The sequence below is a fragment of the Leiobunum rupestre genome, chromosome 2 (genome assembly GCF_980474605.1).
Source record: "Leiobunum rupestre chromosome 2, qqLeiRupe1.1.hap1, whole genome shotgun sequence".
Classification (NCBI taxonomy): Eukaryota; Metazoa; Arthropoda; class Arachnida; order Opiliones; family Sclerosomatidae; genus Leiobunum; species Leiobunum rupestre.
The window spans coordinates 52,104,188-52,125,520 of NC_143385.1; the positions used below are offsets into that span (position 1 = coordinate 52,104,188).

General features: G+C 30.5%; 1 protein-coding gene across 3 annotated transcripts in view; it reads right to left on the bottom strand.

Moving 5' to 3' along the window:
• The window catches only part of LOC149958346 (cGMP-inhibited 3',5'-cyclic phosphodiesterase 3A-like), a 250,737-nt gene that overhangs the window by 86,596 nt on the left and 142,808 nt on the right, over positions 1–21,333 (bottom strand). Inside the window, exon 1 of one of the 3 annotated variants that reach the window (XM_090165789.1) lies at positions 19,818–20,238. The exons of the other annotated variants lie outside the window; for them this stretch is intronic. Within the exon in view, the coding sequence (XP_090021915.1) occupies positions 19,818–20,048 (231 nt within the window). The 5' untranslated portion in view covers positions 20,049–20,238. Of the gene's footprint in view, positions 1–19,817; positions 20,239–21,333 lie in introns of those variants that run through there. 3 annotated transcript variants of the gene reach the window in all.

Here is a 21,333-nt window from a genome sequence, read left to right on the forward strand (position 1 = left end):
CGCGAAAGGGCGTTTTGCGGTTGATAGAGGGAGAGATAGTAGCATCATGGGGAGGGTGGGATGGTAGAGAAACAATTTATTCGATACCAGGAGAGAGGGTCGGTGCTGCTGGCGAGTTTGGCCAAATAGTGGCAGGCGTCATCAATCTTGGTGAACTAATAGAGGACGATGGACGATAGTTACCTCCAAGAATGTGAGAATCCTTATCACCCAGAAAAGCTCCAACCCCCCCCTGGTGGTGTCCGTGGCTTCCAAATTTTTTGGTCAGCTAAGTTACCATGACTACGCGGAACGTTTGAAACCGTCATTTTCCATAGCCAAGGCTTAAGGTTTCAGTGATTTTTTATTGCTATAGGTTTTGCGAAGACGTTTACATTGGTTCGAAGTATCAGGCTTGGCAAGAACCAGTCAAGTCTGGTTTAATCCATCAAAAAAACCATGGTTAAAACCACTTTTTTTTACTAAAACAAATATTGAGAAATGAATTAGAAATATTGAAAAAACTAAAACTTAACTTTAACTTTGTGTCGTAAGTAATGAGAGCTAGATATAAGCAATTAGGGGATTTTAAATTTAATTTTGCACGTGAAAATACGCCGCCATGTTAGGGTATAAAAGCAGGTAAATAAGTCGGCTATACCTCACAATGTAAAGGTACTGTCACGCTCAAAAACGTAATTTTGAGATCGGGCAATAAGAGCATTTTCGAAGTAATTTGAGCATTTTTTATTTATGGATTAAACCGGATTAACGTACCAGTTACAACCGGTTTTAACCATACTGGATTTTTAAAATTAAATAAAGCCGGTTTTTTGCCAACCCCGCGAAGTGTCGCCATCTACCGAGCGAGTTTTAAATTGAATGTTGGAAAGTCGTCCACGCAATCAATATTATCGTTGTATAAGATATGTTAAGTTCCAGTCGTGGAAATATTTAAAGGAGTCTACTATTTATCTACAATATAAAATTGACGAAAATTAAAGCAGATGGCGCTATTTTAAACGCTTTAAAGATTATAATTTTACGTTATAACTGCGAAAGCTTCTCGTAAATTGGAAGTAATTTTGTCTAAAATAATTTCAGCTCGTCAAAAGACCGTTTGTACCAAGACATTTCATTTCGAACTTTCATTGTTGTTTCGCGAAGCGGTCCGATTAGGGTTCGGCCGCTTCGGCGAGTAGATTTAACGGATAAAGCATTTTTTTGTTATTTACGCGGTAGCCCGGGGTACACGAAGGTGATAAACGTGATTGAACGATACTAACGCTAAAGTTAATAGCCTAGAGAACTACATTGATATAACTACAAATCAGAAAATTAAAAACCACTATTGCATCGTAAAACGTTTTTACTATGCAATAGAGGGTTTTAATTTTATTTATCACAAAACAATTTGTTTGACATCCTGACTAAAGCCACAATGCATACTAAGTCGGTTCAATAATTATTTTAGATGAAGCAGAACACGCGACGACGAAATATTACGCATGCACTGCTGCTTTTTTACCTGTCCATTGTTGTAATATCGTCGTATTCTTTTTTTCACTTCTTCGTGTACTCCGGTTTATCCGCAAATTGTTTAATAAAATAGTTATGTTTTAACTGACGCGTGAATGGTAATCGTTTCTAATAGAGCTCTAATTTAAATGTCACTATCAAAATCCGATTAAGTTTGATTTGCGAGGGGTAGGACATGGACTAAAAATGTGTACGGGATTTTAAAATAATATTACAAATTAGCTTAAAAATGTTATTTGGTAATAAGTCTATATTCTATAACATAAAAATTTTCCAGCATAGCAAACCTATTTGAAAATGTTATCTAGTTTTACATATTTCCACACAACGGCCTTCCTAATAAGTTTGGTTCCCAATAATTTTAATTATTTGGTAACTCAAATAAATGAGATTGAAAAACATTAAAATTTAATGAACTGTCTTTTAAATAAATAAACTAAAAATTTTTAATATTACTTAAATCAAAATTTTGTTCATATATTTGTAAATATTAAATTTAATGGATTGCGCCGATAGCAAGTTATTTTTGAAATAGGTCAAAACTGTTTAATATAGATATTAAATTCTCTCGGTAGGGAGCGCTACTCGACAAGGTTTTGTTTTCCCCGAGTTGCAATGCGGCGAAACGGAAATTAAGGCTGCCAAAAATCAAGTTGTAAAAAAGGAACATTAGACCTTTGCAAATTTACGCGCCAAAACAAAAGCCGTAAAAAAAACTGTAGAATATAAGTAAGAAATCCATAGGCAGACAGCGCCATCTGAAAGGCGAAACAGAGAAACGTCATCTTAATGGAAGAGAGTATATAAATCATGTAATAGGATGTAAACAAACATTGTCCGTCTAAAGCTAAAAGCTAGTTGCAATTTGCGGAGATCAAGGGACGCAACAGGGGGCGCCGCGGACGATGAAATATGGGGACTCAAAACCGTAGTTGCGGATGAAAGCGCCATCTAACGAATAAGAACTAAGTTGCGTTTTTTTTTTCAAAAACTGTTTCTTTCAATGGTTTGTGGGGTTTGCTATTCAAAATGTTAATGTTTACGCGAAATATTAAATAATAATACAATAGGGAAATTCTAAGAGATTTAACCAATCTTGAATACTTTATTCGAATTATTCAACTGTTTGGGCTTGCATACGGCGATTAAGTAAAATAAATTAAGATTTCGTAGTTAACGTATAGGCATTTAAATATATTTGGGTAGCCAATACTCAGGACGGCCATTTACATATACTTATATTAGTGTTACTTATGATAATAAGTATGTAATCAAGTGCAGCTCAATATGATATATACACAAAATCATGGTGTGGATTTTTGTGATTTTTAAAATAATTTACAGCCGGGTAAATCGTAATTTTTATTATTTTTTTATAGATTTTTTAAACATTTAATTGTTTTTGACAATGTGATTGATACCTTTCGTGCCACGTGCAATGTACACTTAAATTAAATATAAATTTAATATTTGTAATTTGGTTTGCTCTGAATTGGAATTGCAACAGAAACTACTTTTGAGCAAATTCATAAATACTTGGAGGCTATTTAAATCTGCATTAAAAATAATTATATTTTAATGGTGATTATAATTATATTTTAATGGTGATTATAATTATATTTTAATGGTGATTATAATTATATTTTAATGGTGATTATAATTATATTTTAATGGTGATTATAATTATATTTTAATGGTGATTATAATTATATTTTAATGGTGATTATAATTATATTTTAATGGTGATTATAATTATATTTTAATGGTGATTATAATTATATTTTAATGGTGATTATAATTATATTTTAATGGTGATTATAATTATATTTTAATGGTGATTATAATTATATTTTAATGGTGATTATAATTATATTTTAATGGTGATTATAATTATATTTTAATGGTGATTATAATTATATTTTAATGGTGATTATAATTATATTTTAATGGTGATTATAATTATATTTTAATGGTGATTATAATTATATTTTAATGGTGATTATAATTATATTTTAATGGTGATTATAATTATATTTTAATGGTGATTATAATAATGAATTTAAAAAAGATGTATACATTGTAGTATAACAAGAGATTTAAATCAATGACACGGGCTCCACTCAAATCTTCAATTTTTTATAGGAAAAATAGGATTATATTTCTAAAAATATAGGACTTTATAGGAATATTTTTACAAAATTACAGGATTTTATAGGAATATGTATGCTATTTAATTTACTAACTTTATGCATTTAAAAACAAAATTATATATTTAGAGAAATAAATCTTTGATTTTCACTTCAAAAATATAAACTATTATTTATTATTATTATTATGTTATTTATTTATTATTTTATCAAAAAAATATACTAGTAGCTAACCATGTTAACAATAACAAAAGTATGGACTAGAATGACTTGGTATGGGAATTTATCCTATAGCTAAATCTAGCAATTTAACTTAGTGGTTGGATTTGAAATGGGCGAAATATCAAAATTATAGGATTTTATAGGCCTTTTGGGGGATTTTGCTAAAAATATAGGATGTTATAGGACATTTTTGAAAATATAGGATTTTATAGGAATTATAGGACCTAATAATAATAATCAGCTAGGCTAATCTGGGGGCCCTGCAATGATTTCAATCGAGATTTAATTAAATTGGAATAAAAATCTATTTAAATGAGTCAACCCTTATTAAAAATTACTATAGTTGAAAAAAAATTACTTATTAATATTAAATTAAATAATAATAATATTTAAAATTTACAATTCCTAGTGTCCCATAATCCTTCAACGAAGTTAACAATGAAATTATTTAAAATTCGATTCGCAGCTAAAAATATCGTGGAAAGCAAATAGTACTATGGTATATGTCATTTCCACTTGACAGTACGAATAAAGGCTTTTGGAAGTTTTATAGAATTAGCATAAAAAAGCCGCGAGAAAAATCGATTCTTTGAATCCGCGATTCAATGTAAAATATTACGAAACTCACGTGGGGAAACTTCAATTTAAAAGTGGTGCGAAAATCAAATTGAAGGACTAGTAGTACACAGAGCCCTCTGTTGGGAAATCGACGAAACTGCTTCCTCTATTTTATTTTTCGCTAAGCAAAACCACCTCGGCAATTCTTATTGGAGTTGTAGCTAAAGATTTCCAATGCGGAAAGTATAGATATTTCGTGAAAATATATATTTTTATACACATACTTCCGTATTATTGACCGCTCTCCGAGGGATAAACGTAGTAACTCCCAAAGAACCAAAGATTTCGTATTTCGGGCTCAAGCATATGTACGAATCATAGGATAAATGTTTTTCCCAAATTATAGGATTAATTTTAGAAATTTTATCATAAATTCCCGAAATTATAAGATACACTTTTTACGAAATTATAAGAAGATTATTTTACGAAATTATCAGGATAAATTCCCGAAATTATAATATACACTTTTTACGAAATTATAGGACAAATTCCCGAAATTATTAAATACACTTTTTACGAAATTATAAGAAGATTATTTTACGAAATTATAGGATAAATTCCCGAAATTATAAGATACACTTTTTACGAAATTATAAGAAGATTATTTTACGAAATTATAGGACAAATTCCCGAAATTATTAGATACACTTTTTACGAAATTATAAGAAGATTATTTTACGAAATTATAAGAAGATTATTTTACGAAATTATAGGATTAATTCCCGAAATTATAAGATACACTTTTTACGAAATTATAAGAAGATTATTTTACGAAATTATAGGATAAATTCCCGAAATTATAAGATACACTTTTTACGAAATTATAAGATTATTTTACGAAATTATAGGACAAATTCCCGAAATTATTAGATACACTTTTTACGAAATTATAAGAAGATTATTTTACGAAATTATAGGATAAATTCCCGAAATTATAAGATACACTTTTTACGAAATTATAAGAAGATTATTTTACGAAATTATAGGATAAATTCCCGAAATTATAGGATAAATTCCCGAAATTATAAGATACACTTTTTACGAAATTATAAGAAGATTATTTTACGAAATTATAGGATTAATTCCCGAAATTATAAGATACACTTTTTACGAAATTATAAGAAGATTATTTTACGAAATTATAGGATAAATTCCCGAAATTATAAGAAGATTATTTTACGAAATTATAGGATAAATTCCCGAAATTATAAGATACACTTTTTACGAAATTATAAGAAGATTATTTTACGAAATTATAAGAAGATTATTTTACGAAATTATAAGAAGATTATTTTACGAAATTATAGGATAAATTCCCGAAATTATAGGATAAATTCCCGAAATTATAAGATACACTTTTTACGAAATTATAAGAAGATTATTTTACGAAATTATAGGATAAATTCCCGAAATTATAGGATAAATTCCCGAAATTATAAGATACACTTTTTACGAAATTATAAGAAGATTATTTTACGAAATTATAGGATAAATTCCCGAAATTATTAGATACACTTTTTACGAAATTATAGGATACCCTTTTTACGAAATTATAGGATACACTTTTTACGAAATTATAGGATAATATTTTAACGAAATTATAGGATAATATTTTAACGAAATTATAGGATAATATTTTAACGAAATTATAGGATAATATTTTAACGAAATTATAGGATAATATTTTAACGAAATTATAGGATAATATTTTAACGAAATTATAGGATATTTTAACGAAATTATAGGATATTTTAACGAAATTATAGGATATTTTAACGAAATTATAGGATAATATTTTAAGGAAATTATAGGATAAAATTTTAACGAAATTATAGGATAAAATGTTTTCGAAATTACATAATTTTTTTCCCCCAAAATATTTAAAAATAATTTTTTTCCCGAAATTATAGGATAATTCTAGGACAAAATTACGCATTTCAAGGAGTTTTATATGGTTAAAATATAGAAAACACGTAAGTTTTATAGTGCGTATTTAAAAGTCATAAAACCGTAAGACCTGGCAGAAAAACAAATTCCCAATCTTTCGAGTAAAATGACAAATTAAATATACTTCGTATTTTAATATAAATTTAAAAAAAATTTATCAATTGGGTTTTAGTCGAATATGCTAAAAATATAGGAAATATTGGTTAAAAAAAGAATTATAGGATTTTATAGAATAATTTTACAATTATAGGAAAATATAGAATCGCTGCGAACCCTGCGGTTCCGCGTGGTGGTTCCCGGAGTTCAATTACTTTGAGAAAAAACTAACTTGTTAATAAATGAATATACTATTTTTATACTATTTGCGAATAAATTACCTTATTTTTCATGTTTAGTGTAGTCTATAATTGCATTCCGTTTTTCGCGAATCCTACATTACCAACATTTTTATGAAACCAAAATTGGCGAATTGACGCTTTTGAAACTTCGACGACGGTCGAAATGTACAATTGGCTCAAACCTGATCAACTATGCGTTAAACTTAAAGATAAATAGTTTAGCCATTTGATAATATATAATTGCATTGTTCGTTATATTTATTTATCCCAATAATCCCAGTTTAAAATGAAATATTACCGTTTTACACAGTGACATCAATTGATCTGATTAGCAGAGTTGTTGATTTATATTGATTTTAAAGGGGAACGGCCAAGCTTTTCCAAATATGGACTTATTTTCGTATCAAAAGATTAACAAGACGTTCAATATACTAACACGTACCTTTTTTGTCTTGAAAAAATAGCTTTTGGCCCAAAAAGTTGAAACGAAAAATAACACCAGGTGTTTGGGTTTGAATTTTCGCCGCCATCTTAGGGGCTGCCGCCAGCGCCCCTAACCCCGTATGAGCGATTTGCGAACTATCCTAACTTTAAAAATCGCGCAATTTAGGCTTAAGTCTCTTATAACTGGAACGCGCCGCGCGTGCAAAACAAATTTTTTGCGTCTTCAGCAGCGCGCGCTTTTACGTTGTTTTTCTGTCTCACCGACTTCTCACCAGGTGTCGCGGCGGACGCGCGCTTTTCGATTTCCCGAAATTTCTTTATTTTATTAAAAATTAACCACTCAATATTTTTTGATGTGGTTTTCGCCATAAATTTTAGTTTTTAATGGACTATAGGGCTATCTAACTGGTTAAAGCTTGACCGTTCCCCGTTAATTGATATTTTTGATTTAATTGATTTTTTCAGGTTTTATGACTGTTTTTCTGGACAAACTTAAATAATTTTACTGCAGCGATAACGTAAACTATATTTTAAATTAATCTGTATTAAATTTTATTATTAATTAATAATAAAATTTAATTGCATTTGCTCTGAATTGAAATTTCTAAAGAACCTACTTTCGAAAATATTCATAAATACATGATTTAAATGCAGCGTTGTCTGGTTTAAATCATGGTTTAGACAAACTGGTTTTTTAATTAACTAAAACTTATTCCAAAATGTTTGTACATTTCCTTACCGAAATGATTACATTTCTAAAACTATTACATTTCCTATATTTTCAATACCTTTCTATAAATGCCTTAGGTTTTCTCATGTAGTATAGCTCGAAAACATTCCGTCGTAGTGTACCCTTCTTCATCCTATATTTCACTTTATTTTATCTACTGTTTTTCGAAAAGAATCCTTATTTTTGCTTATGGGTTTTCCTATATTTTCCTTTAATTCGCTTGAAAATTTCCTATTTTTTCTATAAAATTTTCGAGCCATTTTCCTGATCACCCTGCATTTATACAAAAATCAATAATTAAACTAAAACTAAAACTTTGTTCTGATCACGTGAGACTTGTAATAATATTCGTATTAATTGTTATTAGATTGGTAATATTTATGCACGGTTAAACAAAAGCGAAAAATAGATCAAAAGAAAATAACAGAGTTTAAAAACACCTGATTTAAACCAAAAAAAAAACGGTTTTCTGGGTTTTATTAAATAAAATCCGGGTTTTTTCCAACACTGTTAAATCTATGATTTAAAAAAAAAACAATCACTTGATTTAAATTCAAATCAGACAACCCTACTTATTAGCTAATGGGGCCCCGTCTAATATCAAGTATCATTATGAAGACATTAAGAATAGACCTTTACGGCGAAGGAGATATAATAAATAGACAGCCTCTAACGTTAACGTCATACGTAAAAATAGCTTCAGGTATGGCCGTCAACTTAACGTGAAAGTACTAATTAGAGTAGAAGGAATAGGTTTCGTCTACGGCAAAGGCTTAAAGCCGCTTCTACCTTTTCGCGTGAGCTTCGAAGTTTCTTCAGGGATTTGCAGTCCTAGATGGGGAAAAAACTTTAGAGCGAGAAATCAATGCTTGCCCCTAAAGATTTTCTTCCCGCCCCGCCCCGAGAAAGCCACGCCCCCTGGCGCTCAGCGGCGGAAAAAAGGATGATGCTAAAATCGTCAGTTTTATAAGACGATTTATGACCTGTGTTTTAAGGTTTTTCAGAAGGTTAAAGTTGAGATTTATCGAACCAACCTAACAGAGGTGTTGGGTTTTAGGACTGGAAAAAAAGTGTAATCTAAAAAGGATAAGGTTTTCGGCGCATCGCGATACCGCCGTTACTTGGAAAAAACACGTAATTTGGATTAAGGCGACAAAAACCGAAGGATAGCAAAAAAAAATTGATGCAGTCTTTTCTTGCCCAAACACCGTGAAAAGAAATTTATTTAAGGGTTTCTAAAGAAAAAAAAGTGTAATTAATGATAGAGATAATTTATTAGTTCTTTTTTTCTACGCTAGGTGGAGCTATAGGTTCCAAGTGCCAATTATGGTACTTCAATCTAAAAAATAAAATCGTAGAGCCCAATAGTAATTCGCCCATTAGATATTTCAAGGGCATCCATTTAAATAACGCGATTTTGTTCTTGAAAATTTGAAATTTAATGCATACATCAAAAAATTATTTTAAAAAGGAAGAATTAAAACAAAAAATTAAATTAATTTGTTCCAAAACTAATTAATTAATGCTATTTTAAGATTTGTGCCTAGGAAAAATAGAGCGTGAAAGGCTTTATATAATATACTTAAAGGGAGTATAACCTCAACAAATAAGGTCAAGCTTCCATCATTACTCACTGGTGGCGCGAGAGTCTCGAGTGTAGTAGAAAATCCAGAGCACTGCTAGCGTTTATCTCCCAGCGATACTGATATACACCTCCCAGATTGTCGCGCCGACAGTGACCATTGTCGGAAGCTTGATTTTTCCTGCTAGGGTTACTTTCCCTTTAAAGGTAATGACGCCTAAATACAAAAATCTTGTTTTCAACGTAACTAGCGAATTTCGCATTTCTGACACAAGGTTTAACAGGAGCATGGAGTGATTGTCGCTAGTTACGTTAAAAAACAAGACGTACCATAACTTAGCGGACGATTTTTCCTATTTAGTGCATACTCCCTTTAAGCAACTAACAATGTAAGTGATTTTGAAGAATTTTGCATTTAATTGGATTTTACGAATTATGGTAACTCTGGGAAACATTGACACGTTTAACTGAAAATTATTTATTATTATTATAATAAATAATAATAATTAATTATTATTTATTTATTATTATGCAGAATATTAGTCGAATGATTTTTTTTTAAATAATATTAAACACTTGATATCTGACTATTTTTAAATAATATTAGACATTCGATTTCTAGTTATTTAACAGAATATTAGACATTCGGTTTCGGGTTATTTTACAGAATATTAGACATTTGATTTCGTTTTTTTTTTGGTGCAGAATATTAGTCACTTGATTTGTTTTTTTTTAACGTAATATGAGACATTTGATTTCTGCTTTTTTTCCAGAATATATAACATTTGATTTGTTTTATTTTTGCAGAATATTAGAAATTTTATTTGGTTTTTGCATAATATGAGAAATTTTATTTGGTTATTGCATAAAATGAGAAATTTTATTTGGTTTTTGCATATTATGAGAAATTTTATTTGGTTATTGCATATTATGAGAAATTTTATTTGGTTTTTGCATAATATTAGAAATTTTATTTGGTTATTGCATAATATGAGAAATTTTATTTGGTTATTGCATAATATGAGAAATTTTATTTGGTTTTTGCATAATATGAGAAATTTTATTTGGTTATTGCATAATATGAGAAATTTTATTTGGTTTTTGCATAATATGAGAAATTTTATTTGGTTATTGCATAATATGAGAAATTTTATTTGGTTATTGCATAATATTAACCACTTGCATTTTTGCATAATATAGTTTTTTATTTTTTTTAATATTATAAATTTTACATTTTTATTTTGCAGAATATTAGGCATTTGATTGGTTTTTTGCAGAGTTTTAGATATTTCAATGTTTGTTATGCAGAATATTAGGCATTTGATTGGTTTTTTGCAGATTTTTAGATATTTCAATGTTTGTTATGCAGAATATTAGGCATTTGATTGGTTTTTTGCAGAGTTTTAGACATTTTGATGTTTTTTCTTTCAGAATATTAGATATTGGATTTTTAAGCCTAAAAGTTTCCATTGTGTAAAATCCATTTAAAAATTTAAAATAGCGTCCGAAAACTGAATGAGATGATTGAATGCTAAAAGGGTGTAGCAAGCATCACCCTTTTCTAAAAACAGCCCTAAGAATTTCATTTGCGAGCCAAAACATACAATCCACTATATTTAGAGGCGAGAAGCCAAATACGTCTTTCGCGTATCTATATATTTTATTTACGAGCGCGTTGCGAATTTATCCGTAGGCGAGATTAGTTTCAAAACCCGCTGTCAAATCATATAGACAAGACAACCCTTCGCGGTAGGCGGAAACTAATGACACTTGTCAGTATACAGCCGTCATCCGGAAGCTCAATTCATTTTTAAAACCGTACAAACTAAAAACTTAGAAATGGGCGTCTAAAACAAATTTCGGAATTTTTGTTGACATGTTTTAACAACTTGGTAGAAAAAAATTAAAATAACAGAGGAATTCTAGAAATTTTGTCGACTGAAGTTCCAAAATACAACTTGGCATTTTCCAGATATTTTGGAAGAACTTAATGGTTTGCTGTTTCTCTCGTTTGCACGCTTAAATACTTCGAAATTCGGGGTTTTCTGATATAAACCAGTTATTTAAATCAACGATTTAAGAAAACCAATTTAGCATTGATTTAAACCATTTTTCAAAAGCATTGATTTAAACCATTTTTCAAAAGCATTGATTTAAACCATTTTTCAAAAGCATTGATTTAAACCATTTATTTAAAGAATTGATTTAAACCATTTATTTAAAGAATTGATTTAAAGCATTTATTTAAAGAATTGATTTAAACCATTTATTTAAAGAATTGATTTAAACCATTTATTTAAAGAATTGATTTAAACCATTTATTTAAAGAATTGATTTAAACCATTTATTTAAAGAATTGATTTAAACCATTTATTTAAAGAATTGATTTAAACCATTTATTTAAAGAATTGATTTAAACCATTTATTTAAAGAATTGATTTAAACCATTTATTTAAAGAATTGATTTAAACCATTTTTGAAAGAATTTATTTAAACCATTTTTGAAAGAATTGATTTAAACCATTTATTTAAAGAATTTATTTAAACCATTTATTTAAAGAATTGATTTAAACCATTTATTTAAAGAATTGATTTAAACCATTTATTTAAAGAATTTATTTAAACCATTTATTTAAAGAATTTATTTAAACCATTTATTTAAAGAATTTATTTAAAGAATTTATTTAAACCATTTTTTAAAGAATTTATTTAAACCATTTTTTTAAAGAATTTATTTAAACCATTTTTTAAAGCATTGATTTAATACCTTTTTAAAAGCATTGATTTAAACCATTTTTAAAAGCATTGATTTAAACCATTTCTTAAAGCATTTATTTGAACCATTTTTAATTAGCATTGATTTAAATCACTTATAAATAATGTATTAAAATATTTGCTTTTGCAATGGAAATTTAGAGCAAAATAATTAAAAGTACTGATTACATTTAATTCAAATAAAATTTGGTTTTCATTACCGATTCTAGTAAATTATAAATAAATGATCAGATGACAAAAAGGATAAAATGTTTCAATTCTTAGAATTTTAATTTATCAGCGAATCCCATCGACTTAGGGACTCATTTTCAATACTTGACAACCTATTTTATTGGATGCGATAAGAGAACAATTAATAATTGAAACCCTTTGATGCCACGGAAACAATATTTGTTTTATAAATGTTATATTTCAGAAAAAGCCGAGCACAGAAATAATAGATGCTCGGAAGAGATGGTCGATTTATATTTATCTGGTAAGCGTTATTTTATTTATTATTTGCGCTGTGTTCTCCCCGAGATTAAACAATACCGGTACCTAAATGTCAAATTGGTTGCTTCTGTAGTGAAGAATTTATCAGTTCCCAGGTAATAGTCCAGTCCCAATCGGTCATCAGGGGGTGCCACAGTGTTTTTTCAGACAATAATATCCTGACTGGTCCAAGTTTTTTTCCTGACTCATTTGGTGTAAATATTTATATTTTTTGGACCTATATTTTAGTAAAGATTTCCTATTTGAAACCAAAATTAGATTTCCCGACTTTTCCCTGATTTTTAGATAAATTTTAAAATTTCCCTAACTTTTAGAATAATTTTTAAAATTCTCCAACTTTTCCCTAATTTTTGGACTAATTTTTAAAATTCCTCGACTTTTCCCTGATTTTTGGACTAGTTTTTAAAATTCCCTGACTTTTCCAGGAATTACAGGTCTTCCAATACTGTGGCAACCCTGTACATGGCGATTAGCACGCTGCAAACGTGGCGCCCTCTCTAGATTCACATTCGAACTATTAATTTGATCTTGAGACTACAGAAACTGTGGTAAATTTGCTAAATAGTGGTTGAGCAACGAATATGCAGATGGCACTGCTGTAATTCGCAAGCTATGACAAATTTACAGTCTACAGTATAATCGGTTGTATATTTTTACCAAAGTAAGCACCAAGCAGTGGAACAGCGTTCTGTGGTATTTATTTTTGTTCTCTGAAATTCATTTAATTTTAGCAATTAACATTTAGTAAGCGATTTCAAAAGTAGAATCTTTCAGTAACTAAATTAAACAGTAACTTTTAGTAACCAATTTAAAAATAGTACATTAAAATAAAAAAATTAGACAATTTTAGTAACCGATCACAAAAATAGCAACTTTTATTAACTAAATTAGGCAAAAAGTAACTTTTAGTAATCGATTTAAAAAATAGCAACTTTTAGTATCCCATTTCTAAAGTAGCAACTTTTAGTAACCCATTTCGACAATAGCAACTTTTAGTAACCCATTTTGAAAATGGCAACTTTTAGTATCCCATTTCGAAAATAGCAACTTTTAGTAACCCATTTCGAAAATGGCAACTTTTAGTAACCCATTTCGAAAATGGCAACTTTTAGTAACCCATTTCGACAATAGCAACTTTTAGTAACCCATTTCGACAATGGCAACTTTTAGTAACCCATTTCGAAAATAGCAACTTTTAGTAACCCATTTCGAAAATGGCAACTTTTAGTAACCCATTTCGAAAATGGCAACTTTTAGTAACCCATTTCGAAAATAGCCACTTTTAGTAACCCATTTCGAAAATAGCCACTTTTAGTAACCCATTTCGAAAATAGCAACCTTTAGTAACCCATTTCGAAAATAGCAACTTTTAGTAACCCATTTCGAAAATAGCAACTTTTAGTAACCCATTTCGAAAATAGCAACTTTTAGTAACCCATTTCGAAAATAGCAACTTTTAGTAACCCATTTCGAAAATAGCAACTTTTAGTAACCCATTTTGAAAATAGTAACTTTTAGTAACCCATTTTGAAAATAGTAACTTTTAGTAACCCATTTTGAAAATAGTAACTTTTAGTAACCCATTTTGAAAATAGTAACTTTTAGTAACCCATTTTGAAAATAGTAACTTTTAGTAACCCATTTCGACAATGGCAACTTTTAGTAACCCATTTCGAAAATAGCAACTTTTAGTAACCCATTTCGAAAATAGCAACTTTTAGTAACCCATTTCGACAATAGCAACTTTTAGTAACCCATTTTGAAAATAGTAACTTTTAGTAATCCATTTTGAAAATAGTAACTTTTAGTAACCCATTTTGAAAATAGTAACTTTTAGTAACCCATTTCGACAATAGCAACTTTTAGTAACCCATTTCGAAAATAGCAACTTTTAGTAACCCATTTCGACAATAGCAACTTTTAGTAACCCATTTTGAAAATAGTAACTTTTAGTAACCCATTTTGAAAATAGTAACTTTTAGTAACCCATTTTGAAAATAGTAACTTTTAGTAACCCATTTTGAAAATAGTAACTTTTAGTAACCCATTTCGACAATAGCAACTTTTAGTAACCCATTTCGACAATGGCAACTTTTAGTAACCCATTTCGAAAATAGCAACTTTTAGTAACCCATTTCGAAAATAAAAACTTTAGTAACCCATTTCGAAAATAAAAACTTTAGTAACCCATTTCGAAAATAAAAACTTTTAGTAACCCATTTCGAAAATAAAAACTTTTAGTAACCCATTTCGAAAATAAAAAACTTTTAGTAACCCATTTCGAAAATAGCAACGTTTAGTAACCCATTTCGAAAATAGCAACTTTTAGTAACCCATTTTGAAAATAGAAACTTTTAGTAACCCATTTCGACAATAGCAACTTTTAGTAACCCATTTCGACAATGGCAACTTTTAGTAACCCATTTCGAAAATGGCAACTTTTAGTAACCCATTTCGAAAATGGCAACTTTTAGTAACCCATTTCGAAAATGGCAACTTTTAGTAACCCATTTCGAAAATAGCAACTTTTAGTAACCCATTTCGAAAATAGCAACTTTTAGTAACCCATTTCGAAAATAGCAACTTTTAGTAACCCATTTTGAAAATAGCAACTTTTAGTAACCCATTTCGACAATAGCAACTTTTAGTAACCAGGGTTGGCAAGTTTTAAACAAAAGGTTTAAAACAAGTGTTTAAAACACGTTTAAAACAATTATTTTAAACAAACACCAATTTGTTTTAAACGTTTTAAACTATCTGTTTTAAACATGTTTTTATAAGGTAAATTTTCATTGTTTTTTGTAAGATTTTCGTTATTCAATATGAGGGAAAAGGTAGAAAAAACCATTCCAAGGCTCTAAGAAAGGTAAATTGTATTTATAACGGTAGTTTGATTTAAAGATTCTCTGAAAAGAGCGACTGAAAAGGCTCGATATGATTTCATAAATTTCATACCAGTGCAAAAATCCTACGAGCGCATTGAATTTTGTCTTTTTGTTTAAATAGAATTTATATAGCTGCCAATATACATCTATTTGGGACACTACCTATGCACGAGATAAAAGTAGGGTTGCTGTTTAGTCGGGTTGTGCCGGGTTTTAAGTAACAAGAAACACTGCCGGTCTAGACAGATCGGGCTAAAACCGACTAGGCGGCACTCCAAGATAAAAATCAAGGGATTTCGGTCCCCTTTCTCGATTTTTTAGAAATTTTATGACGTGATGGAAGTTTTAAGATTATAGAGGTACCTAAAATCTTATTTTATGTAACATTCTTTATTTGTGATGATTTATGACTGCAAACGTGCACATTTCAATAAACCAAAACTAAAAACAATGTGTGGATATTTTCCCTTTTCTTAGTTCTATGCGACCAAAAATTTCAGGATGATAACTATATTAAAAACCCTACTACGGGTTAGGTAGTATTTGCATGGGGCATCGAAAACCCTAAGGCCGTCAATGGTTGGTCAACAACGCTTAGCGAAATTCTTGGCTCGTTTAAATAAGCGTGTACTCATTGGTTCTTCTCAATGTGAGTTTATTTATAATACCATAAGTGGCATAATTACCCTAAGTGTGCCAATAGGAGCCTTTCCCACAGAAAATCTTCAATTTGAGCTTGTTCTAAACAGACCAAAGAACCGTAGGACTCGCGAATTCCGTTCAAGTACTCTATATGGTATTTTTAATGCTCGCGCCGCAGACGCCGCTTCGCAAACACATTACGTAAATTTCGTCACTGGAAAAATGACGTCATTTACGTCAATTTCGTTAAACAAGGTATCATGGAAAAATTCATCTTATTGACACACTTAGGGTAATTATGCCACTTATGATAATACGTTTAATGATACGTAATATTTCTTTAAATGAGTTTACTCGTGATTCATAAGAATAATGATTAGTTTAAAACGTGTTTTAAACATAGTTTTTTATTGTTTATTATGTGTTTTTTATTGTTCGCTTTAAAAACAGTTTAAAACAATGAATCTTGTTTAAAACAATAAAAAACATTGTTTTTGTTCTTTTTAAAAAAAACAAGGATTTTGCCAACCCTGTTAGTAACCCATTTCGAAAATGGCAACTTTTAGTAACCCATTTCGAAAATAGCAACTTTTAGTAACCCATTTCGAAAATAGCAACTTTTAGTAACCCACTCGAAAATAGCAACTTTTAGTAACCCATTTCGACAATAGCAACTTTTAGTAACCCATTTCGACAATAGCAACTTTTAGTAACCCATTTCAAAAATGGCAACTTTTAGTAACCCATTTTGAAAATAGCAACTTTTAGTAACCCATTTCGAAAATAGCAACTTTTAGTAACCCATTTCGACAATAGCAACTTTTAGTAACCCATTTCAAAAATGGCAACTTTTAGTAACCCATTTTGAAAATAGCAACTTTTAGTAACCCATTTCGAAAATGGCAACTTTTAGTAACCCATTTTGAAAATAGTAACTTTTAGTAATCCATTTTGAAAATAGTAACTTTTAGTAATCCATTTTGAAAATAGTAACTTTTAGTAACCCATTTCGACAATAGCAACTTTTAGTAACCCATTTCGACAATGGCAACTTTTAGTAACCCATTTCGAAAATAGCAACTTTTAGTAACCCATTTCGAAAATAGCAACTTTTAGTAACCCATTTCGAAAATAAAAACTTTAGTAACCCATTTCGAAAATAAAAACTTTTAGTAACCCATTTCGAAAATAGTAACTTTTAGTAACCCATTTCGAAAATAAAAACTTTAGTAACCCATTTCGAAAATAAAAACTTTAGTAACCCATTTCGAAAATAAAAACTTTAGTAACCCATTTCGAAAATAGTAACTTTTAGTAACCCATTTCGAAAATGGCAACTTTTAGTAACCCATTTCGAAAATGGCAACTTTTAGTAACCCATTTCGAAAATGGCAACTTTTAGTAACCCATTTCGACAATGGCAACTTTTAGTAACCCATTTCGAAAATAGCAACTTTTAGTAACCCATTTCGAAAATAGCAACTTTTAGTAACCCATTTCGAAAATAAAAACTTTAGTAACCCATTTCGAAAATAAAAACTTTTAGTAACCCATTTCGAAAATAGTAACTTTTAGTAACCCATTTCGAAAATAAAAACTTTAGTAACCCATTTCGAAAATAAAAACTTTAGTAACCCATTTCGAAAATAAAAACTTTAGTAACCCATTTCGAAAATAGTAACTTTTAGTAACCCATTTCGAAAATGGCAACTTTTAGTAACCCATTTCGAAAATGGCAACTTTTAGTAACCCATTTCGAAAATGGCAACTTTTAGTAACCCATTTCGAAAATGGCAACTTTTAGTAACCCATTTCGAAAATAGCAACTTTCAGTATTCGATTCCCAAAATAGCAACTTTTAGTAACACATTTTCTAAAACAAACTTTTGGTAGCATTTTGAAAAAAGCAACTTTGAGTAAAAAAAGTAAGACAGCAACGAATTAGAGGTCTGTTGTACGTCTTCAGATTTAAAATAACGGATAATGAAGTTGAAAGTAAATTTTCGTGAAAATCTTCGAAATTTAGGATTGTGATATATGAAATCAGCATCTCAAATGCTGTCCAGGTTGGACCAATGGACTCTCGGGGGTCGTTGACCCTTCCAAACCCAACGACTAATTAAATAAGCTACGCTGCCAATTAGCATAACTCTAAATTAAACCCGTATAATTTAAACTCTCGCACACACTGCAAAACTAAACAGCCCGTGAATATTCACACTTAACGGCTACTTATCATCATGAAATTTTCCACCCACACAACGCGAACTAGGCGACCCCTATCGACGAGCAATTCGTCACTTTTTGCTCAAAATTGGCGTTGGCTGATTTAAAACAGGTTGATTTTTTTTAATTCAAAAATCGATTTATTAGATTTAAATCGATTTTAAATAATGTTAATTAAAATTTTTCTCTCGTTTCATGACTTTTTCTATTAAATTAATAAAATTTATTTAAATAGAAAAAAGGCATAAAACGTTACAAATTAAAATAAACAAGAGATTGAAATTAAAATTAATTAATAAACAAAGAAGAATAAAATGTTAAAAAATAATTAAAATATACAAAAATTTTATTTAAATGGAATAAATTTAAGATTAAATTAAATTTTAGTTTTAAAGCCGATACGATATTCAATAATTAGACAGGAAAAGATCCATTAATTAAATATCAATCAATCTTATTTAGATAAAATATTCATTATTCTTTTATAATGAAATCGATTGCTTTGATTTAAAAAAAACTTGATAAAAATATCGTTTTAAGTAAAATAAACAGAACAGAATAAAAACCAAAAGTCCAAACCCTAGTCCTAAATTTCGCGTTTCATTGGTTCTACTGCATCCTAATATCGTGCGCCTTTTGATATCTAGGCGTTGTTTATTCCTTTGGCTCTCAAACGCTCTATCTCGGGTTACGAACTTTTTTAACGTGTTTCAGTACCATTTATCAAAAAATCGTCGAATTGTATGCCGCACCCACAGATATTAAGTTCTTGATAAAGGTTGTAGAGCGAAACAGGAGGTCAAGGCTAAGAGATTTCGAATACAAAAACAACAGTTTTAAAAATTTTGAATATGGTTTTTATAGATTAAAGCGCTCTTCCTATTAATGAAAAAAATATACAAAAAATAGATTAAAACTGGTGTTTGTATCCACATATCACACGGTGAAACCGACTAATTTGTCGACAATTTATCGCAGAATGAAGAAATTACTTCTACCAGAAGTACACTAGAATTATTTTTATAATTATCTAATATTATATAGGAAATAATATCCTATAACAAATATCGCGCAATCTAAACCGTAAATACCATATCTTATCATATTTGGAAGTGTTAAGAGCCCATTACCAGCATCCCAATTGAATTAAAACTGTCAGAATACTGTTAAACAACGCGGGAAGGACGTTCTTACGCCTCGTAAAAGAGAGGAATTGAAAACAAAAGCAAACCAATGAAGGAGAGAACTCACGGGTGTGGCGTTTTCGTCGTCGGCCAAAACCACTTGCCTGACATCGCGGTTTTCAGCGGCGGAACTGACCGAAGCCTGGGCCACCCTTCGACGTCCGTGGGATCGTTCCCTGGATGCTCGAAATTTGCGCGTCCCGCTACTCGAGGAAGTGCCGGCTGCGACCACGCTTCCGCCGCCCTTATCTTTGTCCCCGTCCGCCGAACGAGCCCGAGGAAACAGTCGGGCGAACATTACGGAAAACTTGCCAATTTCGGAAAAAGGCCCGAAACGCGTACTTCCTAACTCGGGATGATAACCAACCGGACCCAAAAAAAACCCTGGGTCCCCCGTTTAGAACGATCTCTACGTTGAAACCGCTAAGCCTCGGTTCGGATGTGGCTCGAGCTTAAAACGATAGGACGCGAAAATTCCCGCCTACCAACTGTGGCTACTCCGCCGACTACGGGGGTGTTCGCGGCCCGACGCCAGTTGAGACGCCGAATTACGTATGAGAAAAGGGGGGAAGCGATAATCTGCCCCCTCCCCACTCCGCGCGCGCGGGAGGAGGTCACGTGACCGAGATGAGCCTGAAGATTGGGCCGAGGGGGGGGGGGAGCTGGCTTGGAAGCCTGGCTGTACGCGTTATTGATATTTTCAGTTAGACCCCCGCGGGAGCGTTTAGAAAGAATTAGTAAATCATTATTTAGTGTTTTCCTTCTCAATGACGTATTTTGTATACGTACAATGTAATTGGTTCAATAAGATATTCGCTCACAGCTTGTGGAGCCGAAAATTATGTTACGCGAACCGGACCGGACCTATGTGCATTCGGGAGTAACTACAGTAGATCACGCGACGAACGTTAACCGAAATTTTCAAATGCAACTATAAAATGCGTTTCAGACAATGAATTGTTTATAATGATATCATTTTAGTTGCTGGAACTATTTATTTATTAGTTTATTTATATGTATTTATTTATTAGTTTATTTATATGTACTTATTTATTAGTTTATTCATTATTGTTTATTATTCATTCATTCATTTTTTAATGTTTTTATTATAGAAATCCAAAAATAGACATCCAATGATTTGCTAATTTTTAGCCTTGACCCAAAAACTTTGTTTTAGCTTTTTGTTCTAGTTGTTGACAAGGATAGCGACTAAAAAAATTGTAGCTCATCTTAAATACGAAATGGTAGTTTTCCCATCGATAAATAGGCTATAGCCGTAAGTAACATAACAATAATAAGTATGATAATTAGCAATAACATAAGTTTATAATATTGTTCCATAAGTTCGTCACTTATGGGAATATTTTACCGAGAGCTAGAAACGGAGTGACGTCATCACACGGAGAAAATCTCCCCCTAGCGAGGCGCTGTCAAAGGCTACGTGAGACGCGTTAGCAAGCGGAGGCAAAACGGCGACGAGGCCCATAATGCAGTTTGTCTCGTGTATAGCACTCAGTAAAACATTTGCATGTGAAAAATAGTAAGTTTCATACTTATGTAACAATATTATACACTTATAGCAA